This window comes from Rissa tridactyla, chromosome 1, assembly GCF_028500815.1.
Source record: "Rissa tridactyla isolate bRisTri1 chromosome 1, bRisTri1.patW.cur.20221130, whole genome shotgun sequence".
In the NCBI taxonomy this organism is placed as follows: domain Eukaryota; kingdom Metazoa; phylum Chordata; class Aves; order Charadriiformes; family Laridae; genus Rissa; species Rissa tridactyla.
The window spans coordinates 61948075-61968541 of NC_071466.1; the positions used below are offsets into that span (position 1 = coordinate 61948075).

At 41.1% G+C, this 20467-nt stretch overlaps 1 protein-coding gene across 1 annotated transcript in view; it reads right to left on the reverse strand.

Moving 5' to 3' along the window:
* The window catches only part of NALCN (sodium leak channel, non-selective), a 237154-nt gene that overhangs the window by 4354 nt on the left and 212333 nt on the right, over nt 1–20467 (reverse strand). Inside the window, exons 29-41 of the mRNA XM_054210711.1 lie at nt 20046–20166; nt 19863–19961; nt 14958–15051; nt 14316–14422; nt 13838–13912; nt 10809–10928; nt 9228–9296; nt 7235–7383; nt 6456–6549; nt 5566–5698; nt 4883–4998; nt 2481–2638; nt 1664–1814 (exon numbers count right to left, since the gene is read on the reverse strand). Coding sequence (XP_054066686.1) covers nt 1664–1814; nt 2481–2638; nt 4883–4998; nt 5566–5698; nt 6456–6549; nt 7235–7383; nt 9228–9296; nt 10809–10928; nt 13838–13912; nt 14316–14422; nt 14958–15051; nt 19863–19961; nt 20046–20166 — 1486 coding nt within the window. The remainder of the gene's footprint in view (nt 1–1663; nt 1815–2480; nt 2639–4882; nt 4999–5565; nt 5699–6455; nt 6550–7234; nt 7384–9227; nt 9297–10808; nt 10929–13837; nt 13913–14315; nt 14423–14957; nt 15052–19862; nt 19962–20045; nt 20167–20467) is intronic.

Below are 20467 nucleotides of genomic sequence, written 5' to 3' on the forward strand. Positions count from 1 at the left end.
CAAGAGGCCCTGCTTAAAACTTTATCCCCATCTTTCTTATAAGCTCCCTTTAAGTACTGAAAAGCCACAATCGGGTCTTCCTGGAGCCTTCTCTTCTCCAGGCTGAACAACCACAACTCTCTCAGCCTGTCTTCATAGCAGAGGTTCTTCAGCCCTCTGATCATCTTTGTGGCCCTCCTCTGGACCCGCTCCAACAGGTCCATGTCTTTCCTGTGCCGAGGGCCCCAGAGCTGGGTGCAGTACTCCAGGTGGGGTCTCACCAGAGCAGAGTAGAGGGGCAGAATCACGTCCCTCGACCTGCTGGCCACGCTGCTTTTGATGCAGCCCAGGATACATACAGTTGTCTTTCTGGGCTGTGAGCACACGCTGTCGGCTCCTGTCTGGCTTTTCATCCACCAGTACCCCCAAGTCCTTCTCCTCAGGGCTGCTCTCAATCCATTCATCCCCCAGCCTGTATTTATACTGGGGGTTGCCCCGACCCATGTGCAGGACCCTGCACTTGGCCTTGTTGAACCTCGTGGTTCACACGGGCCCACTTCTCAAGCTTTTCCATATATGCATCAAAATATATACCAAAATATAGAAATAAAAATATGCTTGTCAATATATTCATCGAAAGCACCCAGCCTTTCAGTAACTGAAAAATCAGTCACCAACACAACCAGGCTGTGACTTTTTATATAAAGGATGAGTTGGTTTTAGAAGAAAGAAGAGAATAACTGTAAAACTATAATTTTCATCCGAGGCAAACTTTGATGAGCGTGTATTGCAGCTATCTCGAGAAAAGGCAAAAATGTTTCAGACAATCAGAAGCACTGCGTAAACAGAATACAGAAGCGTTGGCTAGGTCTATACTAGTAAATTAAATAGATTGGGATTTCCTGCAGAGCTGAAGCCAGTCCAGAACTTGCATGATCTGTCTAATCTCTCCTCTACCACACCAGACGGCTTCAACCACTGCCCGCTGGGAGCGATCTCCACCCTCACCCATGCCTGGAGGGCAGTGGTGCTCCTACGACAGTCGTCTGGGGGACCGCACGGCAGTGGTCTGGGAGAGTATGAGCACAGGCCAAAACTGTGCTGAGGAACAGGCTAATGAGTATGGCTGACACCATCCCAGTCCTGAGCCAGTACCTTGGCCCTCCTTAATTGTGTGCCATGGTTCATATATCTGATTTGCATGTACACATTGCTAAGTTGCACACACAGAGTTACTGTAATGGCTCATTCAAATGATGTATTTGGATATGGATTCCATATCTGCTGGTGACTGATCATGGTATCTTCTGCCAGCAGAGGCAAGGAAATTATACAATTACATTCTGTGAGGAAGGATTAGTCTATGAGGTTTCATCAAATTACATTGTTTTTTCTTTATTCCTTTGACTTTGGTTTTCTGCACGTGCATCTTCCTGCTGTACTAAAAAGACAGATACGTTTTTGGCAGGAAGACAGTTTTTGCCTTCAAAAGATGCTTATTTTTGTAGCGCTTTCAACTGAGCTGTAACATACTTTTTTTTGCTGAGTTAGCAACTGCTACATACTTCTTCACATAAATATTATCGTAACTCCAGAGTAAATGAAACACAGTGACAGCAAATTCCAGCATTGTTGAGCAGTACAATTTCTGCAACCATTTAGATCCTGGTTTAGCTTGACTTACTGCTCTGATTCGCTTTAAGCACTTCTTCAGCCACATGCGTATGGTCTGTTTGGCCACCTCCTCTTCTATGGTATATTCCAGTTGTTCCCTAGCAAGCAGCTCTTCCAGTTGAAGACTTTTTCTGATATCAACAGACCTATATGAAAGCATGCTAGAAGAAACACAGTTTTGTTTTTTGTTTTTGTTTTTTTTTTTTTTAAACGCTGGTTACCTTACATTTTAATTTAGAAAATCAAAGGTCATATTTAAGACCCTAGTGCAGAAACACGTAATTCAGCTGTGTGCAATAAATTCGCATTTGAAGGTAAAAAATGCTGAGATGATTCCAGAAGAGACTTGTGCTCAAAACAAATGAAAACCTGATCACCTACATCTAGCTATCCAATACACATGAGCTGCTGAACTGTAAGCAACTAGGGCATTTGTGGGATTTTTCCCCACTCTAAGTGTTTGTTTGGATAACGTTCCCGTTTCTATTTTATTTCTAGTCAGATTCACCATCATGTTGCTACACGAGTGGGGACAACAATTCATTGCTTGGGATACAAGAACAACATGTGACTCCTGTTTATGACAAACTGTCTCCAATGAAAATGTTAAAATTACTTAGATCTGATTCCCTAGGACCTGTGTTTTCCATCACTGATATTTTTTCAGAATAAAAAGGGAAAATTAGTTTTTGTATTACATTTAAAATGGCAGTGCCTCCATGGCTACCAGTCCTGCCTTTTCCCAAGCCTAATGAATACCTGTTAGCCTGGAGAGAAATACAGGCCATTATACCCATTCTGAAAATGTAGAGAAAATGTCAGGGTACCTGAGCACGTCATGGAAAGTGACATCACCACCATTATGGAGCCGTTCCATTTCGTAGCACATGTGCTTGAACAGTAGCTTGTCCTTGTCAAGATCCACCTCCAGCCTGCCCCGCAGAAGCCTCAGCAGAAATTTCACTCGGAAGGTAGGGATTACTCCCTGGGTAAAATTGCATAATAGATGGTAAATTATTACTGTGACCTAACAACCGACTCAGACACTCGATCAGTGAGAGAAACACTATGTCATGTCAAACCCTGGCCTATTTAAGTCACTGTGAATACATTACTGAAAAATATTCACATGCAGCCAGCTCTTCAGCACATTCATGGCAGGCTTTGCTGTTATTCCACTGATGTACAATGAGAATCTGTGCTGATCATTTTGTCAGAAATGTTCAAAATTGAGAATTATATGTCCAAAGAGATGCCTTTGAAAAACTGAAATTAAACCACAATTTAAACATGCACAGCCAGGCCTATACCTGGCTGTAAACCTCTCCCCTTGCATGTGCACCTTTGGACAGGAGAATGTTGGGAGTTACTGGCTTTTCAAAGGTCTTCCGCTCTAGGAGTCAACCTAGCATGTTATACACTCTTTGTGATAACAGTTCTGATCTGCTGTTAGAAAATTAGGGCTGAAAGTATTTCCCTCTGAAACTGTGGTATCCGTACTCTTTAAATATTTCGTTCTGCTAAATGAGCCTGAATGGAACTATTTTTGCTGTACTGTGTTTTTCTGCATCAGAGAGAGACTGACAGTGCTGGGCACAAAGGATTCAGATCTCCACTTCCATCAGGACAGACTGTGGCTTCCATCTCCAGCACAGCCATGTGCCAACTACAAGCAACGAACTTCTTTCACCATAATGTTGTTCATATTCAAATCTTAGTGATGTCATGAATCATTCAGATGATGATTTAACTTGTGTGGGCATTTGAACAGCTCAGTCTCCCAGATGCTCTTCTCATCCCAGAATCACAGAATGGTTGAGGCTGGAAGGGATGTCTGAAGGTCACCTTGTCCGACTCTGCTTAAGCAGGGCCTCATAAAGCCTGTTACTCAGGACTATGTCCAGGTGGCTTCTGAATATCTCCAAGGATGTTGGCTCCACAACCTCCCTGGGTACCTGTGCCAGTGCTCAGTCACCCTCACAGTTAAAAAAGTGTTTTCTGATGTTCAGAGGGAACCTCCCATATTTCAGTTTGTGCCCATTGGCTCTGGTCCTGTCACCGGGCACTACTGAAAACAGCCTGGTGCCATCCTCTTTGCACCTCCCTTCAAGTATTTATATACATCGATGAGGTCCCCCTGAGCCTTCTCCAGGCTGAACAGTCTCACCTCTCTCAGCCTCTCCTCACAGAAGACATACTCTAGGCTCGTCAATATCTTTGTGTCCCTTTGCTGGGCTCTCTCCAGTACGTCTATGTCTCTGTTGTACAGAGGAACCCAGAACTGGACCCAACACCCCAGGTATGGCTTCACCAGTACTGAGTAGAGGGGAAGGATCCGCTCCCTTGGCCTGCTGGCAATATTCTGCCTAATGCATCCTAGGATACCATTAGCCCTCTTTGCCGCTAGGGCACATTGCTGGCTACTGGTGTCCACCAGGACTCCCAGGTTCTTTCCTGTCAAGCTGCTTTTCAGCTGGTCAGCCCCCAGCATATACTGGTGCCTGGGGTTGTCTTGCACTCCCCAGGTGCAGAACTTTGCACTTCCCCTCGTTAAATCACATGAGGTTCCTCTCATCCCATTTCTCCAGCCTGTTTAGGTCCCTCTGGATGGCAGCATGTTCCTCTGCCGCATCAGCCACTCCTCCCAGTTTCGTGTCTGCCTCATCATCCAGATCATTAATGAAGATGTTGAACAGTATTGGGCCCACTATTGATCCCTGGGGTACACCACTAGTTACTGGCCCCCAGCTAGACTCCGTGCTGCTGATCATCACTTTCTGGGCCTGGCCACTCGACCAGTGTTCAGTCCACCTCATCATCTTCTCATCCAGCCCCTACTTCATCAACTTCTCTATGGGGAGCTCACGGGAGACAGTGACGAAATCTCAGCAAAACCCTTCTGAAGATCAGGCACATAAATGGATGTGAGTCTGTAGACTTCCAAAGGAAAAAGTCTCACGGAGCTGGGAGGAAAGATGCTGTTGTATTTATCCTATGAATATCTACATATGTTTTTAAATCTACTATTTTAAGTACTTCACAGTAGTAAAGAATATGGGTTAGTGTTTGAAGGGCCATGAACAATATTAGATCATGCTCACTGAACTTTCACAACCTGAACAGTAACCTCTCAGTGAGTTTTGTCAGCATACTTTATTTTCCCCATACTTTTTTTTCAAGGAAAACTACGGATTTACTGGATTTCTGTGCTCATTATCAAGTTTCTTACCTCTCTTTTGTCATCAACCATGTTCCATATAATTTGAAAATGCCTAAGATCATTGTAACTTAAAAGTTGGTCTTCTTCGGTTGAATAAAACAACGAGAAATTCTCCACAATGATAGCTGAAAACCACAAAACCAAAATACGCTATAAAGCAAGCCTGTAGTTACATTCCAACTGGTTCATCTCTATAAGCAACAATGAATTTTAACAGAATATGAATTCTGTTGTGCAAACTTCACACTAATAAATGCCTGTATGTTCAGATGAGGATTTTGAATAGGTAATATTCTGTCATGCTATATCATTATTCACTGTGCTCACTTTTTAAAAGCTCTATCTTAAATGCTGGTGAGATACCTAATCTAACCTCTTCTAAAATCAATTAGGAGAATTCCAATGATGTTGGAAAAATGTTAACTGGAAGAAGGAAAGGTCAGTAAATAGTAGTCCTTAGGGTAACTATAGTCTACAAATACAACACATCTCTTTGTTCAAAAAGCTTTCATTCCCAAACTTTCTGTGTTTTAGCATACTACACGCCAGAGAAGTATCAAACACATCGTATGCATTTATGGCAACAGTGAAGGTACAAGGTAACCTCATACCTGAATAGCGCAACACACTCAAATCTAACATACTACTTGCCAAGATGGACGTTTTTGTTATTGATGTGTATTTTCACTTACCAACAAGCAAATTTAGCATGATGTACGCAATGATGACATAAAATGAACAGAAATACATAAGAGCACCAGCGTAATTTCCACAGTCTGTTTTCCAGTAGGTGCTGTTATCTGGTGTACAAAACGGAGGCTGAACCTTCAAAACAAAAGAAAACAAAGTCAATCAATCATAAAAAGAGATTCTTATTTTCTCTGCAATCAATACAATACTTATGACTATCATTTTTTTTAAAGCTTCACAATTAGGAAATAATGCTGTAGGCATTACTGTGGGCAGTTTTTTGTTGTTCCTCTAGCAGTCAGAAATCAGAAAACAGAGAGTATGACAAAAAAGGCCTCGCCGTGGACCTCCCTACCACATACAAGGCACATTGTGCATTATGCCACTGTAAAGAAACAACTTGGTGCACTGAAATGTGGTGGTTTTCAAAACACTTCCCTGCCCATTAATGTTAAAAAGGAAGTGAATATGATTTTCGTCACAATGGAAAACACAGACAGAAGGGTACTTAGGCAAAATAAAATTATTCCAGGACAAATTTTGAGGTCAATAAGCCTACTATTCCCAGGGAATGAGCCAAAGTACAGGCATTAAAGACAAAGTTAACCTGAAAAGTCACCTTGCCACAGTCGAACAGTGGAAAAGTGAGTTACTTCTGATTTTGAAAACATCTTTTTATTTTTGTTAGCCCCATGAAATATGACATTGTGTGTGTGTGATTGGAACTGCAATTTGTGTGTCATGTTCTGAGGTTTAGCGAACATTATATCTCTTGAAAAGACAAAGGCAATCACAACATTCCTTGTACAAAGCTAAGATACTGGAAACACTTTGAGATGCAAGGCTGTCTCCTGTTTCTTGCCTACTTTATCTCTGGCAGTATTGTATTTACCATGCAGTCGTGCATAATTTTGTTCCAGTCTTCTCCAGTAACTATTCTGAAGAGTACAGTAATAGCCTTGCCAGCTGATGAAAAATTTGCATGTCTGTTTTAAAGGATAAGAGAGAGAGAGAGATCATTTCATGTCCCAGAATTAAAACATTGGCAAGAAAAAATGCAAATAGTTTCCATTTTCTACTGTTCTACTATTTTAAACTGAAAATAGGTACAGTATTATTTGAATGAGCTCGCTGAACTATTTATTACATGATTTAAGATATAATAACTGAATGTTAGCTCAGACACAGTTCTGAGTATTTTGGCTCATTTTATCAAAGAGCCAAAGCAGACTCAGGGCCAGATCCTATCTCCTGTCTCCATTCTCTTCCCGTAGTTTGATGATGTTATTTATTGGGAAATCTCCAGTTAACAGCCAGTTCACAGAACTGGCCCCTCTCTGTATCAGCCTGGCCTATGGCTCCTGTTCCTGGGTGATGCCGATAAGGCGCAGTAGGTAGGCTGTGTTTCAGCAGCTAGTGCAGTGCTAGCTTTGAAGCTGGCATAATGAAGAAGAGCTCCCAGTCTGCTCTGGGCTGGGTCGGCTGTCATTTGGCCCAACGCGCAAGGACTGGAAAGATGGCTCAGTGCTTCCTATCAGAAATTCTGATTAGAGCTCTTCAGCTAGACCTGGGGACTTCTCTGGTTTTTACTGTGGATAAACTTCTCTCTAGCAGAACATGATTTTTTTGGACTGTTTCAATAACATCCCCATGAGGTAGTACATACTGTACCTGTTAATGTTCTCTCCGTATTTCACTGTACCAAATAAAACCACTCCAGCGAAAGCATAACAAAGAAGCAGTAAGAACATTCCCACTATGATGAAGAAACTCTTGTACATGCTGACAACCACGGTAAGGAGCAGCATTTTTAGTGTCACCTGGAAGGACAGAGAAAAAGGAATCCATGACACCATCCATGAAAGCAGAGATAAAAGGGAAAAAGACTGATTGCATTTGGCATTTTGACAACAAATTCTTTACACATATACGTTAATGCATGAGCCCAGTGAAATGGTACATTATGAATCTGATTGGAACTGTACATTTTGTGTCTTCCTTTGAAATTTAGTGTGCTTTTTACTTGTTAAAGAGATCAGCACATCCGCCTAATTTACAAGGTCAAGCTATTGCTCCTCAAAGAGTACACATGGAAAAACACAGTGTAGGATAACACGGCAGTAATACAGCATAAACTTAACTATAATATTCTAGGATCAGTAAACTCCAGAAGTATGAAAATTAGCATTGTAAGTGCAGTAGACTACTTTGGACTACTACCAGTGATGCTGTTAGGTAGAAAACACAGATACTGCAGCCTAGTTAAAGCAATGGGCTGATGTCCAGAGAAGGGGACTTCCTTAAGATCAGCACAGCTTGATTCAACTAGTTAATTTCTCACACAAGTTGGCCAAAGAGCTTAAGGGAGCATAATTTTAGAAATTACATAGGCAGTAGTAGGCCTAAGTAATAGATACTACTTTCCCATGCATGCGTATTTCACTCTTGATAAAGTAAATGCATGCATACATATTACTCTTGATAATATTATTGCCCTAGATTGCCTTAACATCCTTAACCACTTTGGATGCTATGGAAAATTCTCTTGAATGGGACTGAGAGTAGCAGTTTCCTTCAGAATCATGCCAAACTGGTAACTCATGCTGACTTTTAGCCATCACATTGCATAACAAGAGATAAATTACTGAAACTGATGCACCTCCTAACATGAAAGCACAAATGAGTAGGTTAACACCTTGAAAAAACTTTAGAATCAATCAGAGAGCTTTGAAGGCAATCACTTGGCCTATTTGCTTAGGAGAAGCAAGGATTTTTCATTTGACTTCTAAGGATCTACAGGCTCTGTGTAGTTTGATTGAAGGAAAACTTTTTATCTTTACTGAACAAACCCTCTGACTTACTGTTCTTAACCCCAGCAACCCAGTACAGCAGTCTTTTTATCACATTTACTTTAATATGTCATACTTCAAAGAAAATGTTTGGATAGTCTAAAAAGTTCTACAGCAAGAGAATGCAGAGCCTCACCACTTGCTAAAAAAATGTGTTTGTTCTCTGCCTATGCTTATTCTGCCAGCCTACTCTCAATTACACCAGAGCAAATCCAAACACAAAAGAAATGTAAACTTTAGAAGTGACTTGCTTTGTCGCCATCTCAGTGTTTCCAGAAGAATATCTTGGGCCAATATTTTTTAAAATTGAACATAAATGCTTTACTGTGACAAGACATACATTGTAGAGACCCAAGACGCAGACCTGCACTCTGGAGGAAGAAACTTGTGTAAGAGAGCACTCTCCTAACAAGATGACTGCATCCACCACCACCCCACTAGTCTTGCAGAGAAAATAAATAAATAGCACGCACATCACTCCACACTGAAACGGCAAAGACTGAGGGCAGCACAACGTATGTTCAGAGTTTTAGAGAGCATTTTTTAAAAACTGTGTGGTATTGCAGTTGCACTTTTTAAAAAAAAATAAAAAATGCATCTTTTCCAGTATCCATAATACAGTGCTATTATACAATGTACCTAAAATCCTGACATTTTAAAGACAGAGTATAAAATGGGAGACAGCTGCTTGAAGTCTCCTTTTTTTTGGCATATAAAATGGAACCTTACAGAACGTGCATTAGAGATGCATAGCAACTAGTCCTTTAATCTATAGAACAGCACTGCAATGGTTGTAGTTCCTAATTTATACTTACGTGCTTCCCACAAATTGAGAAAAACCTGAAGACAATTACGCATGCCCCCATCATGTATGTGTACGCATTCTGGAACAGAAACACAGAAGACTTAATACATTGTCCCCCTGGTATCTCGGGGAAAGATCAGGATAATTGGTCTTTTAATAATGTAGGGCAGTTGCCATATGAAATAAGAGAAATCATAAACCAGTAGCACCAATATTTCATTAACAGTAGAGCAGTAAGAAAATAACAGAAGATGCTCTACCACTTCAAAAACACTAACCAAACTTCCCCATACATCAAACCAAAAAAACCTTCAATCATCTATTAGCTGGGCTGTAGCTATGTCCAGTGGCCCAAGCCTACTTGTCTGGGCAGCTGCTGGCTTACAGGAACTCAAGACTTTCCAAGCTACGCAGCAGCAGGGAGCAAGCTGTGGATGTCAGGGCAAAATGGCTAGCCAGACAAGGTTTTCCTCTGAACAGAGCCTGAGTCAGACAAGAGAGAAACCCCCAGCCATTTTAGGGTGGTGACTTTCACAACTTGTGATTGGTGACAAGCATCAACTATCCCTTCTCCTTCCCTCATAAGTAAGTGAACCAGGGGTGTAACCAACGATAAAAAACCAGGATGAGATGAAAGGAGAGCTGATTTCCTCCCCTCTCCTTCATGCTTTCTTGGATTAAACACAGCTTCTTAACCAAAACCAGTGGTCCAGAATCACTGCTGGGTTTGGGACAGATTTTACTGTTCAGCAATTTTGAACCTATGCCTTCTTCCAATCCACTGTTCCCATCTGGATTTTGTGCATTATCTCTTTCTTCATTGCTGCTCATGAGACTGCTGTTGGCAAGAGCCCTCAACCTCTTCAGGTTCCTTCCTTTCCTCACGCACATCCCTCCCAAAGATTTCATTTTTTTACCACATTTAGAGACTCATAGAATCATAGAATCATAGAATTGCTGAGGTTGGAAGGGACCTTTAAGATCATCAAGTCCAACCTTTAACCTACCCTGACAAAAGCCACTTCTAAACCATGTCCCTAAGTGCCCCATCTACCCTTTTTTTAAACACCTCCAGGGATGGTGAATCCACCACCTCCCTGGGCAGCCTATTCCAATGTTTAATAACCCTTTCAGTGAAAAAATGCTTCCTAATATCCAATCTAAACCTCCCCTGACGTAACTTGAACCTGTTTCCTCTTGTCCTATCACTTGTCACCAGGGAGAAGAGGTCAGCCCCCATCTCTCTACAACCTCCTTTCAGGTAGTTGTAGAGGGTGATAAGGTCTCCCCTCAGCCTCCTCTTCTCCAGGCTAAACAACCCCAGGTCCCTCAGTCATTCTTCATACGGTTTGTCCTCCAGACCCCTCACCAGCTTTGTAGCCCTCCATCTCATATCAGATAACTTTTGTAATTCATCATTGCCCAAGACAAGGATTCCTTCTTCTTAGCATCAAGCTTAATTTGTTTCAGCAATATTTCAGCCTTATTAAACTCCCAAGATTTTATCTGGATGTGTATCATGGATTCTACTGCTGGTGCTTAGCAGATAAAATCAAGTTTAATCATTGAAATTGTGTTTTGTGAATCTTACCAGTAAGGCAAAATGAAGTATCACCCATATAACTCCAAGAGACGTCACCAAGAGATCATAACGATTTCTTCTGCTTTGCCAGAAGCCAGAAGGTGACATGGCAATAATCTTCATTGTGACCTATGGATAAAAACAATTTCTCAGCTGTACTGAATAAATGGTTATTTCTTACTATAAAAACCTCTAAAAAGTTTGACTGAGGTCATCTTATCATCTTGTTTTCAAACAACCAATGGCAGGTTTCACGTCAGCTAAGTGTTCCCATGTGGACAAGTTAGGTTGCTAGACTAGGTGGATCACATAAGCTTCCCTTAGATGGAGGAAAGCTGGTACTTGTGGAAGACCACAGATGACTTGAGACGAGGGGATGAACGGTATTCTTGAAGAGTCTCTCTCCAACAAGTATTGAAGGAGTGCAGCTGACTACCTTAGACTGAATCCTTAATGTGTAGATTGCTGATGTGAATGTGGGCTTAAGATTTCTAATAGTTAAGCAAGTTATGAAGCTAGGAAATTATCATATCAATAAAATGTAGCTAAAAGAGGTAGTAGTATCCTATCTAGCTAGCTGTCCATAAGCAGGCTAAAATCACATGAGCACATTTGAACTCAAGAATATAATTGTGTTCTGTAGCTCCCATACTTCAAATTAATTAAAAAGCATTCCTATATTGCAAGTATTTCTTGCTTTAAGGAACAAACTGTACTCAGCACCATCTGTACTCAGCAGCATATAAGTGAAGAAAGCTAAGAACAGTAAAGGCAGTACATTTTACAATTTTCCTGGTAAAAAACAACAGCCAAAGTGCTTGACATTTCCACTACGGGTAATAGGAGTGCAGGCAGGAAGCTTAAGAATAGATACTGATAAGAAACAGTGACAACAGCTAACAGATATCGAGGTGGGGTGATGCACGTAGAGAGAACACCGGAGAGTTTCTCATACACAATTTGTATATCAAACCTCAAAGCAAGTCAAGTGGTACTATATAAAGGCATTCATTATATGATTTTTTTTCTACCCCATCTTGCAACACTGTCATTTAGTAGTATTCTTTACATTTCTTAAACCTAAAGTGTATATAAAGGGACACCAGTTTGAGGTAAAAGTCTGATTTTCCAGTTAGTTTTTTGCCATATGATGTTTTATGAAGCCTGACTACAAAATGAAGAATACAGTCTCTGAACCTCTAAATTTCATCTAAGGTACCTGAAGGTATCTTGCCTCACCTCTATCCGGTCAGCTGAGGTGCCCTAGAATATTGGAGATAGATGCATGGGGCTGGCAGGGATGACACAAGACCTGCAAACATCCCTGCCTTTTTGTAGCGGCTAGTGGAGGTAAGGGGAGATCAGCTAGGGTACCCAAAAAAGCTCTTGATGCCTTCAGTTATTTAGACAACTGAACCTCACCCTACATCTCCCTTGATCACAGTGACACCTTAAACACCTATCTCACACGTAGAATTTAGACACCTTAAGTTGAGATGTCTATAATCTTGAACTGTGCAAATAGAAAATCACATCTCCCTCTATTCTGTGATCATCAGTGTGGCAACAAAGGTGAGATCTCCCAATTCTTCCTGTTCTTTTATACCACATACACTAAGGTGAGCAGCAGAGGTTTAAGACTGACTCAGTAGTCCTTAGACTGGACACAGGGCCATCAGCTATGCAGGAAGCTTCGGCCTTCCTCATGGACCACGTCTGCTAGCGGTAGCAGACCATGTACATCGCAGACTTTGTAACCAGACTATGCTGCATTAGGGAAGATCCTGGGCAGAAAGCTGCTTCCTCTGTCCATAAATCCTGCACACTCACAGTGTGATAGCTTGCCTGTTGAGACAGTCAACAAATTTTTCTTGGCTCTGACAAAGTTCCTTTGAAATTCTAGAAGTGTGTTTGTTTCCCCTGGCAGTATAAGAGAAAAAGAAGTATTTCGAAAGACATAGTTACTAGGTAAATTAAAACCCGTCTGTGTATGATACAAATCAAACTTTTCTGTGTTTGCTCAGTCTCTCAAGAGATATTGATTTCTCCTGGGTAGGGAAAAAAGACGCAACAACAGGGACATACTCTAGCTACAGCTGCTACAAGGTATTCACTTCATTGTTTATTCATCACTGCTGGCAAAACCTATCACTGGAACATAGGAACTGTCATATTGGATTAGAGCAGCGGGAAACGTAGCCTACTATCCTGTTTCTGATAGTGGTCAGTATCAGCTATTCAGAGGGGACTGAAAATAAAACACTCCACCACAAACTTACAAAAGAATCATGTACTAACCTAACCACAGAGGAAGCATCTTCTTTAACCTCATAAATGTGCGCTTTGTTACGCTATGGATATCCTTATACATAAAAAAATAAATAAATATGCTTTCTAAAATGTGTTTAAGTCCTTAGATTCCACTCTTATGAGAACAGGCTAATTACGCTTTGCACAGTTGATTGTGGTGATAATTTTCTCATAGACAGAGAATCATCACCATACAGGATCCAGATCTGTGCAACAAAAAATACTGGAATTTGACATAGTTTATCAAAAGGTGTTAAAATGAAGTAAGATAATTGAAAAAAGCAAAACAAAACTGAGAGAGGTTTGATGACGTCACAACTACAGAATGGTGGGGATTAACGCACCCTGTTCCAAAGAATCAGGCAAAATAGAAATGGATCGAGCAGAACTTCCGTGTTCCAACACAGACCTTGTGTTGTACAGAGTGAATTTAATCTGACATGTTCTGCAAGAAAAGAGTTCACTGGGTTCACCAAAACACATGTTGAAATGCTCGGAGTTGAATATATATAAAAGGACACAAAGCTGAAGGTGGTGAAGTATGACTATCAAAAATTAGAAATTTATTTCTACAACACATGTTTAAAGATAAGTGACATGGAGAGCCACAAATGTACGTGTTCAGAAATAAAAACCATAGCCACGAATGAGACAACATCCCTAAAGCCAAAACGACATACATGCATACTAGTCTTAATCTCAAAAAGCCATAAAATATATTACTTTACCTCAAGGACAAAAATGAAGGTGAAAACAACAGACATTGTTGCTAAAGGCACAGTCACCGGATCTGCAGCATCCCACTGAAATACAAAGAAAATCTGCTCATAGAAGAGTAGCTGTTAAACAGAACTACATGTCTATTCATTGCCTCAAACTTTTCTTGCAGGTTTTGTTAATGAATAGATTTCAATTTAAAATATATTCAGGCAGGAATGGCATCTTGGTGTATTCTTCTCTCACGGAGTTACAGCTTAACTGGAAATTAAAAATAGTGGACCAGGCTACAAAAAGGCAGAAATTGACTCAGCTCCACAAGTTACAATTAATCTAAAGTGATCTGTGCCAACTGAGACTGCTGTATCTAGAAATCATGTTTCCCTACATTCACCACAGTAATGCCTCAACTGATCATTAATTGGTGTTAGGCAATGTGCAACACATGCTGTACTACGAAAATGAAACGCTTAGAAGAAACACAATTACCTTAACTGATAACAGCACAGACTGGGCCAGAACAAGTACTGCAATAGTTCTCTTAAAAAATGGATGCTGAGTTATATCATACATCTTAGCTCTAAAGCCATCGTTATCTGAAAAAGAAAGAGTTCGAGGGGGAGAGTTAAAATACACAGTGGTATTTTCCCCCTATTTCTTGACATATTTTCCATGTTCATTAGTGGCAAAATAATCCTTTACCAGTTTCAAAATACATTTCTAATTTTCTGCTACAATTTTCCATATCAAATAGAGCTTCTGAATATATAATTTCAAATACTGAACACCAGTGTTGCATGAAGGCTTTGGTACTTGTAGGGCAAGTGCATCATTCAACTGCTGTCAGGTTAATACATTCCATTCACATCATTAACAGCCAACTGCAAATATTTTTCACTTAGAAATTCACTTTTTCATTAAGGCTTATCCTAAAACCATCGAAGCACAGTCTTTTTTTGGGTTGATTTTAATAGCCTTATGCAGAGATCTGTAGTTGGAGCCTCTTTCCACATTAACTTATGCACAACCTCCTAGTGGCCTCACGATTACAATTTTAATTTGAATCGCAGACTCCTGGGGAATTACGAACACTAGGGCTCAACATGAATAAAATCAAAATATCTTTGATACCCGGACGAGGTGGGAGATGAAGAGGTTGTGCTATCTTCAGTCTGCTTTTCAGATCTTCCCATCGCCTCTGATCTACAGTCAGTAAAGCCGTCCCCTTAATAAACAAAGAGAATCGTATAAAGCTTTTGTCATACAAAAGCTAGAACATTTAATGCTGTAAACATGAAAACAACATTCTCTTTGGTGCCTGAAATGAAGTTACATACGCGAGCCTCCTTAAATAACACACTGTTTGGGTAAAGGAGTCTAAAGTATCAGCTGGTACTCAAGAGGATTTCTGGATGCATTGGCTGTGAGTTTCTGGGACTCAACTCAGCAGGCGCGGTTGTTGCTCTTTGTAGCAGCAGCCCAGTGTGGGCAGTGAAACACTGCAGGAGGTCTTCCATTTGACTGAACATCATTTGCCAGGAAGCGCTGTTTTAAAGAGTGGTCGATTTTGTCCAGACTTTGCTGCAGAAAATCCTGCGGCTTGTCAGTGCCGCTACGGTTTCTCAGGGAATGAGCCCTCTAGGAGACCACTGCCGCTCTCCACAGCTCTTCTGCTTGGGGTGTAATCGAAATCAAACAATAGTATGCTATGAATCTACAACAGTCTCCACAAAGGAAGCACAAGGAGAGGTGGAGACACACCTTTAGGGCAGGTGGTGGTAGATGGTAATGTGTGTGTTTTCATAATACAGGAAGAAAAAAGCAAACCCCAAACAGAATTCAACGTTATTTAAAATGACCTTCAAAACAAAATGAGGCCCTCATCACTTCAGAGAACTGTAAAATCTCATGGAAGGAGTCTGGAGTTACAGAAACAGCGGAGACCATTTCAAGGTAAATGTCACAAGCCTGTCTCCCAGACACTCATCTGTTCCCGGGGTCAGCACGGAGCCGCACCGAGCTGGGCAAGGGCTGGTGTGATCTCTGGGGCTCGCCTGGGCATTGGCTTGTGTAGGCGCTGGAACTGCGGCTGGCTGTGCGGCTGATAAGGTCAGGAGAGCTCCCTCTCAGTGGACATAATCTCTTTATGGAGCTGCGTCCCCTAACGGCACCCTGGGAGGAGGTGCCTTCCGACATGATGTGGGCAAAGCGACTGATGTAAGGATGCCTATGACTCGGGTCAGACCCAAACCATACCATTCAGAAACTGCAAAGACAAAAGGTGGCAAAAAAAGCAGACTTTTGTAAAATTTAGAAATAGTGATGACAAGTGGCTCTGCTGCTCAGAAACTACCACTTCCACTGGCGGGATCATTGTAAGGGGACCACAGAGCAGAGCCCTGCGAGTGGGACTGCTGGTGGAGGAGCTGCGTTTGCATTCAGACTTCAGCTCAAAACTGCCAGGTAATACTTGAGTCGATCACATCTTCACTGCCAATGGAACAGGTGGCCCTTGAGAGCTGTGGCAAGTGACAGGCAGGGGTTGGTGGAACGCTTTGGGCTACTGCGCTGTTGCTGGGACAGCTGAGGACCCAGCTCAAAACCACCCATGGTACTTCCCAGTCTGACCCAGTCCCAGGCCTGCAGCTCCCACAGCTCACCTGAAACACCATGACATATCAGAAATATTTTGGGTTTTTTTTGCTTGTTTGTTTGGTTTTTGTGGCTGTTCTCATGTAAAATAGTGCCCAACTCTGACCCTCCTCACCAGCTCCTGGCACTACTCTAACCACGTATCAGCCATGAACTTTCTGAAGCCAACACCTACTTAAAACACTTAAATAGCTCAGCCAAGTAACTTGTTTAAAGAAGATGCAACTTAACCTCCCACAGTGGACTATTTTGCTCTTTTCTTTCTGGAGTAATTGGCCTTCTCTCTACCTTACTTCACATTTTTTTCAGTTCCTGGCCATTTCTTCACTCTATTTGAATGTTGATTGTGCTGAGATTTTTTTCCCCACTGCACAATTAACTAACCTATTAATCTTTTCAACTGAAATCTGAAGACGTTTTCTTTTCCCTATAGTAAATACATAAAAATTAACAGGTATTCAAGAACAAAGAGAGAAAACCAAACATTACATGCTGCAGTAGCTACCTGAAATTACTAAGAAACAACTGAAGAAGCTGAACCAGATGACATTATTCACAAATAATTTATACTGACTGTCTTTTTAGTACCATGTAAATTCTATAGAAATATTGCATGATGTTCCTGTTGTGTCATTTACAGAGAACTGTTATTAGTTAGTAGCTTCTCTGATGTTCAGACTAATGCCTTCCCTGTATTCAGATACGGAATTAAGGGACTAGAGCATTCATACCTGAAAAGGTGGTTATAGTTTGAGGAAAACGTACAAGCAGAGAAAACCACCCCAAAACGATAAATGGAAAAATTAGATAATTTTCTGAAAACAATGGGAACCCTAATTCAGGCCCTACACCTCAGACTTCCACATTTACACTGGCAGCTCATGCAGGGGCAATCTGGGCTAAGATGAATTGTTTAATTATCTCCTGTGATCACAATCCTTATAAGCCTCGTGTTCACACCTCCTTAGTTCTTCTCATTTTGAATCACACAAACTTTCTATTTCCACATGAATATGAGCTGTCCTGTGTCTTTAAAGCTGCATATCTAGGAGGAGGGAATGAAATATGAATCTGATATGCAGTCACATACAATTAAGGGCTTTTTTCCCTGGTTCAAGTTCATATCTCAAACCTTAAAAAAACCCCACAAGCCACTGGTGAAAGATTTACACTGATATTGTGGATAAATCACTTCAAAAGTAACCTGTGGATTGGCCCACATAACCTTATTCCACGGTTGACTACACAGGTGAATACCACGTTATGAGTTAATGACATCTCACTAATTTGTGAAAGAAACCTCACAAGCTGCCTTTGCAGGAGACAGGCTGACACAGTGAACTTGAGCTTGTGCGTGACTCCGACGGAAAGAGTGGGAACTAAGAGTGAAAACGCTGTTAGGAGATTGACAGCACGTAGTATGATCAGGTCTACCAACACAAAAGCATAGTAAAAGTCATACTAGTAAGGGCAAGGATCCAGCTGCTCTGGTACCTTTTTGTTTCTATGACAATGGCCAAAACCATATGCCTGTTGGTGGAGCAAGGCCACCCAGAGCAGCGAGTGGCTCCTGATGACTCTCCATTGCCTACAGAGCTGGCTCAGAATTCATGACACATACATTCAAGGCCACATGCAAAACTAAAGGGGAAATGCATCACTTCCTTGCTCCTCAACACCACGGGCACCACACCTCAACAGGGTAAAGGAAAGATTTTGATCAGCCATGGTCAAAAGGTATTTAAGATCAAACTCTGCAATGTGATACTTCTCCTTCTTGCTTACACTCGTGCCTATGAACAGGTGTAGAAAGTGTAAAGGGGAATGAAGAAACAATTTATATGACAGAAAAGCTCAGCTAACATCTCAGTAGAGTTTCATGAACTATGATGTACATGACAGAAACATACATTAAAATAATTTTAGCCTTTCAAATAATATTTGAATGACCTGTAATTTAAATAAAATGACTTAAGTATTTTTTTCAAGACTTGCCAAAAAATATTTTTTACTCATCAGTGTAACGCAGAAACATTTGAAGGAAAAGTAACATTACAAAACTAAACAGGAAGGGACAAAAGCATCTATTAAAATCCAGTGGGATTTTCATGCTGGAGAAATTTCAGCTTTGTTAATTCACTAGTCAAAATCTAGCGAGTAAGAAAATAATTGAAAAGCATACTGCTCCTTTTTCTCCAGAACAGATGTATTTTAACAAGAATGATTGCACTTCATCGCACCAAAATTACACTGGAAGCATGCAGGTATAAAAATACCTTCTGAACAGCAGGGGTTTTAGGCTATTTATTTGGCTCACAGCCCGTTTGACTTCAATTCATGATACCTTGCTCGCCCGCACTGGATACACAACAGTGTGCCGCTCAGCTCCCTTCCAGAAGCAGTCAAGTGCTTTTCTTGATCGGCAAACCCAACTCTTGTCCTTGCTACAGAGTTGGGGTCAGGGCCATAGCAGGGCCACGGCCAGCACCCAGTTTGTCTCCAGCACTAGCACACTGGCTTCTTTTCCACCCCCAAGTCCCAGAGCACACAATCATCCCTTCCCTCCAGTACCTACAGTGATAAAAATATCACTGTAGCTAGCTGCAACACAGACATCTCATTATTTTTGGGCACTTTGAACCGAAAGATGATAAAAATTAATAATTGTGTCTTGGTGCCACAGGGGCGCCACAAGAGGTTCAGAAAAAACCAGTCATATTAAGGGCCGTGCAGTGTGTACGTGGCAGTCCCATCCCGAGGATGCTATCATTAGGAAGTGCAGATGTGAGCTGCTCTGTAACGCTTCACCTGGGGATGGGTTTTTCTACTTTTCAGGGTAATCTGCAAAGCCCATGTGAACTGCAGTTTTTTCCTAGAACACTAGCTAGTTTTTTGTTTCAGTGATGGACAATTAATTTTACAAGGTACTCTGCTGCTTGACAGGAAAAAGCCATGCAGCTTTACTTTGGATCTGAGATACTGCAATTGCAGGGCTATAATGAGGCCCGTTAGTTGTAACACGTACAAGCATAACATGCCTTTTCACCTGCTACTGCCTGTATGCCTACATCGAACTAAAACAGCAGAATGTGGAGCATCTGTAAATACATTGTGCTTTAGGTTCAACTTCCATCTGCCAACATGCCTGCGTTGTAAATAAACTCAGACAGCTTTGAAAGAGTGTGTGATGGATTGCTATCATCCCAGGCTTGAGTTTTGTAGCAAATATGGATCAGGTGTGGCTGAAGCCACTTTCGGGCTTGCAGGCTTGCTTTGTAACTCAGTTTTAAAGGCAGTTTTACGAGGTAGCGCAGACAGTGTAATATCAGTTTCGAGTTTCTTACAGAGCCAGTTCTACACATGATAGACAACCTCACTCAGTACCTTGTTTTCATTGAAATTAGCGATGACAACTCCAACAAAGAGGGTCAGTCCAATCATGCAGCCAAGGAATACAAAAACATGAATGTAGATTCCATGGATCTGAATAGACAAAAATACGATTAATCATTAAAACAAATCAAAGTATGTGCTGTAGAATTCAAAGACTCTGATGTGTTTCCTTACCGGCCCAACGCGATGAATAATAACATCTCTGACTTCCACCCAGCCTTTTAATGAAAGAACTTCGAATAGTGCCAGCATTGCATTCCCCACATTGTCAAAATTAAAATTCCGAGGATTTGCCCTGAAATGCAGTACACAAATAGGTGTGACTTCAGCAATACAGTTGTTCTTTCTATTATTTGTTACTTTGATTCTTCATAGTCTAACTAACATTTAAATGCCTTGCCATGTTGAGGTGAAAGCCTCTGGAATATATCATTCAAAGTTCTGTCTCAAGAATAACAAAAGAATAGCAACAGCAATAAATACGTGCAGCATAATCTTTCTTGATCCCTATTTATGTTTTATTTTGTTATTCAAAATCTGATTCACAGTAATAAAACTTAAAACATGTTGCTGCATTTTAGTGATTTTGTCAATGA